This window comes from Ornithorhynchus anatinus, chromosome 7, assembly GCF_004115215.2.
Source record: "Ornithorhynchus anatinus isolate Pmale09 chromosome 7, mOrnAna1.pri.v4, whole genome shotgun sequence".
Classification (NCBI taxonomy): domain Eukaryota; kingdom Metazoa; phylum Chordata; class Mammalia; order Monotremata; family Ornithorhynchidae; genus Ornithorhynchus; species Ornithorhynchus anatinus.
Genome location: NC_041734.1, coordinates 54,519,159 through 54,532,655, shown reverse-complemented (window position 1 = coordinate 54,532,655; position 13,497 = coordinate 54,519,159). Strand labels below are relative to the sequence as shown.

Sequence of the window (13,497 nt, the reverse complement as noted above, 5' to 3'; positions counted from 1 at the left end):
GGGTTCTAATCCTGGCTCTGCCACAAGCTAATCAGGGTGGACACAGTCCTTGTCCCACATGGGGCTCATAGTATTAACCCCCATTTTACAGATAAGGGAACTGTGGCACAGAAAAGTGAAGTGAGTTGCTCAAGGTCACATGGCAGAGAAGTGGGGGAGTCAGGATTAGAACCCAGATCCCTCTGACTCCTTCTGACTAGCAATGCTTCTTCTCATGTGCTTGTCTGCTGTGGGACCTTGGGTAAGTCACTTAGCTTCTCTGTGCTTCAATTACCTTATCTGTAAAACAGGGGTTAAAGCCGTGAGCAGCGTGGCTTAGTGGAAAGAGCAAGGGCTTGGGAGTCGGAGGACTTGGGTTCTAATCACGATTCCTCCACTTGACTGCTGCGTGACCTAGGGCAAGTCACTTAACTTCTCTGGGCCTCATTTACCTTATCTATAAAATGGGGATTAAGACTGGGAGCCCCACCTGGGACAGTCTGATACCCTTGTATCTCCCCCAGTGCTCAGAACTGTGATTGATACATAGTAAGCGCTTAACAAATACTGTTCCCCCCTTCTAGACTCTGAGCCCGTTGTGGGTGGGGACTGTCTCCATCTGTTGCTGAATTGTACTTCCCGAGCACTTAGTTCAGTGTTCTGCACACAGTAAGTGCTCAATAAATACAGTTGAATGAATGAATGACAGGGACCGTGTCCAACCTTATTAGCTTATATCTACTCTAGTCTTGGTACAGAGCCTGGAACAAAGCACTTACCAAATACCGTTAAAATAATACACAGAATTGAGTGGGGGGTGTATAGAACCTGTGCTGCATCTGTAGAGTCCTGCGATGGAGGGCTAAGACTGGGGAGTGAGGTGGGTGGGCAACTGGAAACAGCTTGTGGCAAGCTGATGTGCAGTCCTCTAAAGCTGTGGTTATTCTAAACTGTCTACTGGGGTAGCCCAAATGGCAAACAAAATGACAGTGAATGTGGTTACACTAAACCGTGACTGTAAGAGAAAGTCTGGAAATTCAAACACTCTGAAAAAGTGCTTGGCCAAGCTGGGCTCTTGTGGTCTGGAACACAGTGATGTGGTCAGGAAGACTGACTTCGCTACTGATTTTCTGGGTGCCGTGTGGCAAGTAGCTTCCCCTTTCTGTGGTTGTTTCCTCATCTGAGGGGCAGGGATAAACAAAACACTGACCTGTTTCACCAGGATGTCGTGTTTCAGTGTGTTAGTAGTGGTAGAAAACAATGGTGGATACTGCTATTTCCCTCTTGGCCTCACGCTCTTTCACCCATATCATCACAGGAGGCCGAGAGGAGTAGAAAAAGGAGGAGAAAGGAAAGGGGAGAGAAGAAGGAGGGGGTAAAGGGAAAATTGTTCCAGTGTGAGTGCAAATAAACCAGATTACCCAGTGAACCGCATGACAGACGTAACCCGACGGACTTTCCCAGGTTCCCTATCAAGGTTCCCTTGATTTATGCGTAATTTGCTGAGTTTCATAGCAGAGGGGGTTTTACTATTACATGACATCCAGCAACTCGGGAGGTACAAATGTGTTTCTTGGCATAAATAAATCACTTCAATCTGATTAATGATTCAACCGCACACACTGCCTAACGTGAATGGGGATGTGAGTACGCTGAGACTTAGGAAGACAACTAGAGGAGGTTTTGACTGAATTAGCAAGACCCTGTACTTTAACAAATGTCTTCTCCTCTAGACAGCTTATTGTGGTAAGGCAGTATGTCTTCCAACTTTGTTGTACTCTCCAAAGTGCTTAGTACATTGCTCTGCACACGGTAAGATTGAGACAGTGAACCCCACATGGGACAGGGACTGTATCCAACCTGATTTTCTTGTATCAATCCCAGTGCTTCGTACAGTGCCTGGCACATAGTAAGTGCATAATAAATACCACAATTATTATTATCATCATTATTATTATCAATTAAGCACATAGTATTTGCTCAACTTTGTTCTATCCTCTAGGGAGCTATAAAAGTGTTTCATGTCATGGCTCCTGCCCTGAGAAGCATATGATCTAAAAGAATAGGCAAGACATGCATTTAATTATAGCAGAAAGCTAAGCATTATCTAAACAAATTAGGAGTATTTGTTCCAATAACTGAAAGTTGGGATAAGTAAACAGAATTAGGTTCAGCTTTCCTGGACATGTAAATGGCCATTTTATTCCAAACTAATTTTGGAGGCTGATTTGGATACCTGTCTTTCTACTGTATGGTAACTTTGAGACCAGTTAAAAAAATGAAGCAATGAGTAATGAATGGATAAAGGCAGAGAGCATAATAGCTTGGCAGGATGCAAACCCAGCTGGTACTTTTACTAGGAAACAGAGAACAGCTTTATTAATGTTCATCAAAATAATGATGATATTATTTGTTAATTGTTTACCCTGTGCTGAGCACAGTGATAAACCCTGGGTTAAGTACAAAATAATTAGCTCAGACGCAGCCTCTGTCCCTAAAGGGGTTCATAGTCTGAGAGAGGAAGAACAGGCATTTAATCCCCATTTTACAGATGATGAAACTAAGGCTCAGAGGGGTTCAGTGACTTCCTCAGTGTCACAAGAGCAGGCAAATGGCAGAACCAGGATGAGAACCTGGGATTCTTAACTCCTAATCTCATGCTCTTTCCAATAGGACATACTGCCTCCCTCAATCATCTTCAAGTCCTAGCTGTAGTGGATGGGCAAGGTAAGAGCCTGCCATCTGCCATGTGCCATTTTCAGACTGATTTGGGAAGCCGTAGCCCTGAACTCTGAATGGTTCCTCAGACTTGTATCTGCCACTAGCCCAATAAGGAAGTCCAAGCCTGGGAAGGAGAGAAAAATGAAAAGCAGTTTAAGAAGCTCAAACATCTGTAGGCATAAACGTGCAAGGCGAGCAGAACAAATATTTTAAAAGATGCAGTGAAGTGAAGTACGGACTTGAACCACACATCAGGGGATAGCTGGGAGACAGCCCTAGCAAACATACTGGTTTGGCATGTAGCATTCAGAGAGGGGGTTGTTTTCCTGGAGAAAATACTTTGGGAAGATCAGGTTACCAAGAAGCAAATTTTAAAATGAGTTGCAAAGACATCAGTGCAACCAGTGACAGAGAGGAAGATCAGGACTGGAGATGAAGCTTTGGGAATCATCTACACAGAAGTGGTAGTTGAAGCCACGGGAGCAAATGAGTTCTCCCAGGGAGTGGGCAAAGATGGAGAATAGAAGGGGACCCATAACTGAACCTTGAGGGACACCTACAGTTAGCAGGTGGGAGGCAGAGGAGAAGACTATGAAAGAGACTGAGAATGAGCAGCCAGAGAGATAGGGAGAGAAACAGAAGAGGGCAATGTCAGTGAAGCTGAGTTTGGATAATATTTCCCAGAGATGGGGATGGTCAACAGCGTCAAAGGCAGCTGAGGGGTCACTGAGGATTATTCAGAGTTTCTCTGCAATTTCCTCCTGTCTTCGAGACATCTCTATTTGTGTAACCTGCCATCATGTCAAATTTATTGTGTCCAAAACAGAACTCCTTATCCTTCCACCAAAACCCTGTCCTTCCTCTGACTTTCCCATCACTGAAGACAACACCACCATCCTTTCTGTATCACAAGCCTATATCCTCAACATTATCCTTGACTCCTCTCTCTCATTCAACCCGCACATTTAGTCTCTCACTAAATCCGGTCCGTTTGACCTTCACAAAATTGCCAAGATCCACCCTTTCCTCTCCATCCAAATTGCTACCATGCTATTGCAATCACTTATCCTATATCTCCTTGATTATTGTATCAGCTTCCTTGCTGACCTCCCTGCTTCCTGTCTCTCCCACCTCCAGTTCATATTTCACTCTGCTGTCCGGATCATTTTTCTATAAAGAGATTCAGTCTATGTTTCCCCACTCCTTAAGAACCTCCAGCAGTTGCCCATCCACCCCAGCATCAAACAGAAACTCCTTACCATCCACTTTAGAGTACTCAGTCACCTTGCCCCCTCTTACCTTCCCTCGCTACTCTCTTACTACAACCCAGCCCGCGCACTTCAGTCCCGTAATACCATTCTACTCACTGCACCTCTGTCTCATCTACTCAGGAACCTAGAACCTCAGGGACCTTGAGCCATGGGAACCTTGAGTCTTGGTGATAGAGCCTTGGAAAACTAGAGCCTCAGGAACCTAGAGACATGGGAACCTTGAGACTTGGCAGTCTAGAACCTCGGGGACCTAGAGCCTTGGGAACCTTGAGCCTTGGCGATAGAGCCTCGGGGACCTAGAGCCTCAGGGACCTTGAGCCATGGGAACTTTGAGTCTTGGTGATAGAGTCTTGGAAAACTAGAGCCTCAGGAACGTTGAGCCATGGGAAACCTGAGCCTTGGCAACCTAGAACCTCGGCACTCTAGAACCTCAGGAACCTAGAACCTTGGGAACCTTGAGCTTTGGCGATAGAGCCTCGGCGATCAAGAGCCTCAGGGACCTTGAGCCATGGGAACATTGAGCCTTGGCGATAGAGCCTTGGAAAACTAGAGCCTCAGGAACCTTGAGCCATAGGAATCTTGAGCCTTGGCAGTCTAGAACCTCAGGAACCTAGAACCTTGGGGACCTTGAGTCTTGGTGATAGAGCCTTGGAAAACTAGAGCCTCCGGGACCTTGAGCCATGGGTACCTTGAGCCTTGGCGATAGAGCCTCGGGGACCTAGAGCCTCAGGGACCTTGAGCCATGAGAGCCTTGAGCCTTGGCAGTCTAGAACCTCAGATAGAGCCTTGGAAAACTAGAGCCTCAGGAACCTTGAGTCACAGGAACCTTGAGCCTTGGCAGTTTAGAACCTCAGGAACCTAGAACCTTGGGAACCTTGAGCCTTGACGATAGAGCTTTGGGGACCTAGAGCTTCAGGGACCTTGAGCCAAGGGAACCTTGAGCCTGGGCTATAGAGCCTTTGAAAACTAGAGCCTCAGGAACCTTGAGCCATGGGAACCTTGAGCCTTGGCAGTCTAGAACTTCAGGAACCTAGAACCTTGGGAAGCTTGCGCCTTGGCGATAGAGCCTCGGAAACCTAGAGCCTCGGGGACCTTGAGCCGTGGGAACCTTGAGTCTTGGTGATAGAGCCTTGGAAAACTAGAGCCTCAGGAACCTTGAGCGATAGGAGCCTTGAGCCTTGGCAGTCTAGAACCTCAGGAACATAGAACCATGGGAACCTTGAGCCTTGGCAGTCTAGAACCTCAGGAACCTAGAACCTTGGGAACCTTGAGCCTTGGCGATCGAGCTTCGGGGACCTAGACCCTCAGGGACCTTGAGCCTTGGGAACCTTGAGTCTTGGCGATAGAGCCTTGGAAAACTAGAACCTCAGGGACCTTGAGCCATAGGAACCTTGAGCCTTGGCAGTCTAGAACCTCAGGAACCTAGAACCTAGGGAACCTTGAGCCTTGGCGATCGAGCCTCGGGGACCTAGACCCTCAGGGACCTTGAGCCGTGGGAACCTTGAGTCTTGGTGATAGAGCCTTGGAAAACTAGAGCCTCAGGAACCTTGAGCCATGGGAACCTTGAGCCTTGGGAACCTAAAACCTTAGGGAACCTTGAACCATGGCAGTCTAGAACCTCAGTAGTCTAGAACCTAGGTACCTAGACCCTTGGTAACCTTGAGACTCAGGGTCACTGAGCCTTGGCGATAGAGCTCACCACTGACCTCTCACCCACGTCCTGCCTCTGGCCTAGAAAACCCTCCCTCTTCATATCTGACAATTACGTAAGCACTCAATGGATGCCACTGATTGACCATTGATTGCAAGGTCCCCAGTAGGTATAATTACAAGTATCATAGAGATCCCACTCAATACGCCCAGGGAAAGAATATGAAAGCTGCTTTTCCTCCAGCAAATCAATTAGCAGTGACATCAATAACTTCTCCTGCACAGCAGAAAAGGATCAAACTTATAAACTGCATGCTCGTGTCTAGACCATAAGCTCACTGTGGGCAGGGAATGTATCTGTTTATTGTTATATTGTACTCTCCCAAGTGCTTAGTTCAGTGTTCTGCACAAGGGAAGAGCTCAATGAATATGATCGAATGAATGAATAATTACTATTAACTAAGACTGTGAACCCCACATGGGACAGGGACTGTGTCCAATCTGGTTAGTTTATATCTATCCCAGCATTTAGTACAGTGCCTGGAACAAAGTGCTTAACAAATACCACTCAAAAACTAGCTTGAATCTAGTTCATGCTGAATTTCCTTTATAAAAGTAACACTGTAATAAATAGGGGTGGCTACAGAGTACAGTGAAGGCTGGTGGATGGTGAAGTAGAAAGGGTAAAGGGCTAGGGATTTTAATCCTGATTCTTCCTGCTGAGGTTTTAGTGAAAGTTTCTGACCAAAGGACCAGGAATGCTGGCCAAGGTGGGCGTCCAAGCCTTCGGGGACTACCGTGGCCTGGTGTTGGGGCACAACATCAGCACCGAGCATTATGGTGACTCGGACTTGCACTGGAAAACCTTGGCCTGCGCTTCACACTGTGGTGCACCCTTGTTTGCTCATTATCCACATGGAGCTTCACTCACTGTTTCATTTCACAACTGTTTTCTGAACAGGTTTCTATTAGGATACATTTGCATAACGTCTGCATGATTAGGAGCAGACAATTCTACTCCCTCTGCCTAGAAGTCTAATGGGAGGATTTTTCCATTCCGCTTTATGAGAAAGTACATTTGCTTTTTGAATATTGAATGGGACATTAGGCTTTGGTACAGATTGCCCTCTTGTGGCTACAGCATGCCTACTCAACAATGAGAATAGATCTTTTTTTAGGGTATTTCTGAAGTGCTTACTATATGCCAGGCACTGTACTAAGCGCTGGGGTAGATACAAGCTTATCAGGTTGAACACAGTCCCTGTCCCACGTGGGGGTCACAGTCTTATTTCCCATTTTACAGATGAGAGAATTGAGGAACAGAGAAGTGAAGCGACTTGCCCAAAGTCACACAGCAGACAAGTGGTGGAGCTGGGATTGTTATTATTATTATTATATTTAAGTACTTACTATGTGCCAGGCTCTGTACTAAGCACTGGGGTGGATATGAGCATATTGGGGTGGGCATAGTCCACATTTTGAAGTGGCTTGGCATAGTGGAGAGAGCACAGGCCTGGGAGTCAGAAGGTCATGGATTCTAATTCCAGCTTTGCCACATGTCTGTTGTGTGATCCTGGGCAAGTCACTGTACTTCTCTGGGCCTCAGTTACCTCATCTGTAAAATGGGGGTTGAGATTGTGATCGCCACATGGGACAGGAACTGTGTCCAACTTGATTTGCTTGTGAACATCCCAGCACTTAGTAAGATTCTGACACATAGTAAGCACTTAACAAATACCATCAGAGGAAGCAGTATGGTACAGTGGATAGAGCACAGGCCTGAGAGTCAGAAGGTCATAGGTTCTAATCCTCAGTCTGCCACTTGTCTGCTGTGTGACCTTGGACAAGTCACTTAACTTCTCTGTGCCTCAGTTACCTCATCTGTAAAACAGGGATTAAGACTGTGAGCCTCATGGGGTACAGGGACTGTGTCCAACCGATTTGCTTGTAACCACCCCAGTGGCTAGTATCGTGCCTGGCACATAGTAAGCCCTTAACAGATACCATAAAAAATAAAATAATAAAAAAAATTGATGCAGTAACAGAAGATATGCTTATGCCAATTCCACATAAATTTAGCCCGAATAATAAATACCATCACTCAATTTCTGATTTTTGTGTAAACCTTCATGTGTTGACACTATTAGGGGAAGCAGCATGGCTCAGTGGCAAGAGCCAGGGCTTGGGAGTCAGAGGTCATGGGTTCGAAACCTAGCTCCGCCACTTGTCAGCTGTGTGACTTTGAGCAAGTCACTTGACTTCTCTGTGCCTCAGTTACCTCATCTGGAAAATGGGGATTAAGACTGTGAGCCCCACATGAGACAACTTGATCACCTTGTATCTCCCTAGTGCTTAGAACAGTGCTTTGCACATAATTAAATGCTTAACAAATGCCATTATTATTATTATTATTATCCTAATTTAAAGAACAGAGTAAGACTAACATCTCCCATACCTTTGATTCAGCCATGTATCCTCAGGACAAGGGGCTGCAGCCTCGGGAACCAACGAGAAGAGTGCTGGCTCCATCCACACTACCTTAGGTCTTCTGTTTCCATGGATAAGCAGTGGCCAGTTGGTCATGGGTTTTGCTCTGCTCCTTCGCAATGAGGATCTCGGAATCATGATTTTGGGGCATCAGAGTTACTGCCAGTTCCCTCGCCTCTGGTCATATTCCAAATCTGCCCCAAAACACAGACAAGTGTGGGACCTGGGAAGAGTTGGGTCCAGGCAGACAGCTTGTTGGGTCTTTTTTTAATGGTATTTGTTAAGCATTTCCTATATGTCAAACTCTGTTCTAAGCCCTGGGGTAGAGAAGTTAATTAGGATGGACACAGTCCCTGTCCCACATGGGGCTCATTCCCTAAGTAGGGAGAAGAGGCACAGAGACACAGAGAAGTTAAGCGATTTGCCCAAGGTTACACTGCAAGCACTTGGCAGAGCTGGGATTAGAACTCAGGTCCTTTGACAGTGAGATTGTGAGCACTTTGTGGGACAGGGATTGTATCCAACTTGGCTTATTTTGTATCTACTCCAGTGCTTAGTTTAATGCTTGGAACATAGTGAGTGCTTAACAAATACCATTTCCTTTTTAAAAAAAGGTCCTCGGGACTACACTGCTTCTAATGCTGCTAAATCTACTTTCTTTTTTAACTCCATCATTACAATTACATGTTGTAAATCATGCATTTATATTAATGTCTATCTGCGCCCCTAGACTATAAACTCCTTGTGGAGTTTATACCAATTGTGTTATATCGTACTCTTCTAGGGTTTGTCCCAGTGCTCTGCACACAGTAAGTACTCAATAAATAACATTGATGATGATGTTGACTGCAGAAGTCCTCTCACTTTATCTTTACAGTTGTAGTTATTTCTTGCCACCTGTTCTATGATAGTACAAGGCTTACACTGCTGATGGTCCTTACATTAAGGAAAACTCAAGTTACCGTTTTGGCTATATGATTCCTCCATTTGACTGCTGTGTGACCTTAGGCAAGTCACTTTACTTTTCCGTGCCTCGGTGCCCTCATCTGTAAAATGGGAATTAAGACTGAGAGCCCTCTGTGGGACAGGGACTGTGTCCAACCTGATTATCTCGTATCTACCCCAGCGCTTAAAACAGTGCCTGGCACAAAGTAAGTGCTTAACAAGTACCATAATTATTGTCATTATTATTAGTAATACACCTTGACAGATGCTACCTGCATGTGCACAACACTGCTTCTTCTAACACTGCATCCTGTTCTATCCAGATGGAGCTGTGACCTCTGTGACTGCTAGTCTGTATTGCGAGGAGACAGAAATCCTGCAGCTCCTGTTGTATTTATTGTCATCCTTGTCTCTTACTTTTTTGTTTTGTCTCACCTTACTGGTGTTTCTCAGCCTCCATACCAATCTTATTCTTAGACTGGGAGCCATCTGATCTGCATATTTCTTTCTCAGCATTTAGTGTCAGTCAATGGCATTAACTGAGTGCTTACTGAGAAGCAGTGTGGCTTAGTGGAAAGAGCATGGACTTGGTCAAGGGTTCTAATCCCAGCTCCACCACTTGTCTGCTGTGTGACCCTGGTTAAGTCACTTAACTTCTCCGTGCCTCAGTTCCCTCATCTGTAAATGGGGATTAAGACTGTGAGCCCCACGTGGGACAACCTGATTACCTTGTACCTAACGTAGCTCTTAGAACAGTGCTTGGCACATAGTAAGGGCTTAACAAATCCAGTGTTATTATTATTATTATTATTATTATTATTATTATGTTCAGAGTTTTGTACTAAGTGCTTGGAAAAGTAGAGTACAACAGAGTTGGTAAACATGTTGCTTGCCCACAACAAGCTTACAGTCTAGAGTACAATACTTTGCATACGATGTATGTATGTCAAGCATAGTATTAAGTGCTGGGGTCCCTTATGGGTCTCACAGTCTAAGTAGGAGGGAGAACAGGTAGCACATCCCCATTTTGCAGAAGAGGGAACTAAGGCACAAAGAAGTTAAGTGACTTGCCCAAGGTCACACAGCAGACAAGTGGAAGAGATGGGATTAGAACCCAGGTTCTCTCCCAGGCCTGTGTTATTTTCTCTAGGCCACGCTGCTTCTCTAATACATGAATCAATCAATCAATAAATGCAATTACAGCTACTATCGATGTGTGTTATCAGAAGAACATCTCCTAATTCCCCAGAAGCCTTCTGTCCAAAACATAAAGTGAAAAGACACATTATAGGAGGACTGACAGTATCATGATGTTACTGTCATAGAGTTGTTGTTTATTGCTATTTTTGCTTGGTCTGTGTCCCTCATTGACTTCTGCGATCCTCGAGAGCTGAGGACCACACAGAAACCCCCGATATATGTCGCAACTCACAGACTAACTGCGCTTACTGTTTCACCTTACGTTTCAGACTAGTAGCTGTTTTTTGCTCTCGCAATATTTCCGTGATCTGTTCCCATAATTCCTAATCATCGCTTGGACTTCTGTACCCTGCTAACATTTAACTAGCAGTTCCAGGGTAAAAGACATGATTGATGGGCGCTCGATAAGTCACTCCTCTTCGGAGCTGGTGAGCTAGGTCTCTCGTGGGCTTGGCTGCTACGATGACCTGCTGTGAGGGCTTGACGTCTTGCAATGGATTCTCTCTTTTGATCCTGGTTCTGATCTCCGTAGGTCTCAACATGGTGCCCCTGATTTCTGATTATGCTCAAGATGGACTTCTTCTTCACAATTCCATTTCTTGCTATGAGTGGTGGCTCCCTGGAATTATGGGAGCAGGTTTCTTGGTAAGTAATGTTGATTTTCTTTGATTTCAGAAAAGGGATGATTCGCTTTCTCTCCATCCCTTCTTCTTCTCTTCTTCCACCTCTCCTTCCTTCCCACCTGAATTCTTCTCCCAATTTTCCAAAGAGATGACATTAGCCGGTTGTCTCCATGTTTGATGCTAGGGGCAACTTTGGCTGATCAGAAGGTATAGTGACAAGGAATGCGATATACTTGATCAAGTACATAAATAATTCCACTCTATTATTTATGTAGAGCTTAGAGAGCTTAGAGGAGAGCAGAGAGTGTAGAGAATTTTTCTGCAAATCAATAAATCAATGGCATTTATTGAGCACTTACTATGTGCAGGGCATCGTACTAAGCACTTGGGAGAGTACAATACAAGGGAGAAGTAGCATGGCATAGTGGATAGAACTCAGGCCTGGGAGTCAGAAGGTCATGGATTCTAATTCCGGCTCCACCACTTGATTGCTGTGTGACTTTGGCCAAGTCACTTCACTTCTCTGTGCCTTAGCTCATCTGTAAAATAGGGATTGAGATTGTGAGCCCCACGTGGGACAGGGACTGTGTCCAACCTGATTCACTTGTATCCAACCCAATGCTTAGTTCAGTGCCTGGCACATAGTAAGTGCTTAACAAATAGCATTATTATTACTACTACTAATAATAACATAATTAGCAGACATATTCCCTGCTCATAATGAACTTAAAGTCTAGAGTAATGCAAAAATTTCAAATATGACCTTTACCTGGGACAAATTACCCAGGCCCCTGGAGTTCAACCCCCATTTTGGTTGAGTGAAGGAGGAAGGGAAGGGTGATGGGCAAGAAAACTATAATTTCACATCATTCCTGTCATCCCTCACATTCACTTTAAATTGGCCTGGTGGAGAGAGAGATTTTTCCTCCAGGCTCTGCATGGCCCTGCGACTGCATGATATTTGGTACAGGGGCAAGAAAGAAGAGGCAGGGGGAATAATGAATATAGTGACTCAGGAAGAGAGGATCAGTATTCTCCTTCCCTCCTGCCACATGTGTCATGGATCCTTGAAACAGCATAGCTGAGAATTCCGAGGTAGCAGAGATAAACAAGAGGTGAATGTAAATCATCAATTTAGTATCATTAATAAAAAATGCAACATGAAATTGGTTATACTCATAGAAGTGTGCCATAGCAGGGTTAGAAAATAAACCTTCTGATATCCTCAGAATCAGTCTTCCCTACTGATTGGGTATTAAATCCAAACTTGGTCACTGCAGTTCAATCAAGCAATCAGTCAATCGATGGTATTTATCAAACACATACGCAGGGCAGAGCACTGTACTAAGCACTTGGGAGAGTACAGTAGAATTGGTAGAAATGATCTCTGCTCACTGGGAGCTTACAGTCTAATAAAAAAATTGATAAAGATGAGGAGAAACTGGAGATAGTCCAGAGGAGAAGGGAAAAATGATTAAATTATTAACTAATGAATAAATGATTTAAAATGATTAAAAGGGTGAAATAGGGGTTATTTCAACTGGAGAAGAGAGAAGCAGGAGTGGCCTCATAACCGCGTTCAAGTCTCCCATTGTTTTAAGGGGAGGATGCTGAACGGCTGTTCTCCGTGTCCCTGAAGGACCAAAAAAGAAGAAGCGGGCTTAAATTAAACCAAGAGAGATTTAGTTAGACATAAGGAAAAAAGTCCTAATTGTCAGGGTGGTTGACACTGGAATTAGTTATCAAGGAAGTTGGTGGAATCTTTAACTAAGAAGGTCTCTAAGAAAAAAATAGACATCATCTGTCCTGACTGGTTTAGGTCCAGGGGACCAGATCATCTCACAAAGTCCTTCCAACTCAAATATTCTGAATTCAGTCTCTAAGGAAAGAATGCAGCTTTTTTTTCCACTCTGTGCAGCACTTAGTCCAATGCCAGATGAAAAGTTAGGAGGACAATATGAAAAGATAACTAAGACCCTTTCCAATCCCTGACGTTTTCTTGTGGTATCTTTTAGGCACTTGTTGTGACTTACCCAAGGTCACCCAGCAGGCAGGTGGTGGAGCCGGGATAAAAACCCAGGTCCTCTGACTCCCAGACCCGTGCAGTTTCCACTATCAATCCATTAGGCCTTGCTGCTTCCCAAATGACTTCATAATACATGGGGTTTCGGGGGTTATGAATCAATGGAAGACTATCTGTTTTTTAGCATTAAGATTATACTTTTGACTCCTGTACCTGCATGGAATAACAAGAAAGTTTATGTATTAGAATAGGAAGCTATTCTTCCGGAAAATCAGTCAGGGTTAATCTCAGCATGGGGTAATCAATTTCCTCCAAAGTCTAACCCCTAGTCCACCATGGGTCAAACAGCCAGAGGTGCTGAGGATTCAGCATTTATGTAAGCATCTTCAAATTATATATTATAAATTAAGTGTTTATATTAATGTCTGTGTCCTCCTCTAGACTGTAAGGTTGTTGTGGATGGTGATGAGAGAGTTCAACTCTGTTGTACTCTCCCAAGCACTTACTACATAGTAAGCGCTCAATAAATACCACTGATGATGATGATGATGATGGTGATGATGATAAGGATGATGATACACCCTCAGTGGTGAAGGTT

General features: G+C 44.6%; 1 protein-coding gene across 1 annotated transcript in view; it reads left to right on the top strand.

Annotated features, from left to right (window-relative positions):
* The first annotated feature begins 10,715 nt into the window (after positions 1-10,715).
* TM4SF20 (transmembrane 4 L six family member 20) overlaps positions 10,716-13,497 on the top strand; it is an 11,915-nt gene continuing 9,133 nt past the window's right edge. The window contains exon 1 of the mRNA XM_001507365.2: positions 10,716-10,898. Within this exon, the coding sequence (XP_001507415.1) occupies positions 10,716-10,898 (183 nt within the window). The remainder of the gene's footprint in view (positions 10,899-13,497) is intronic.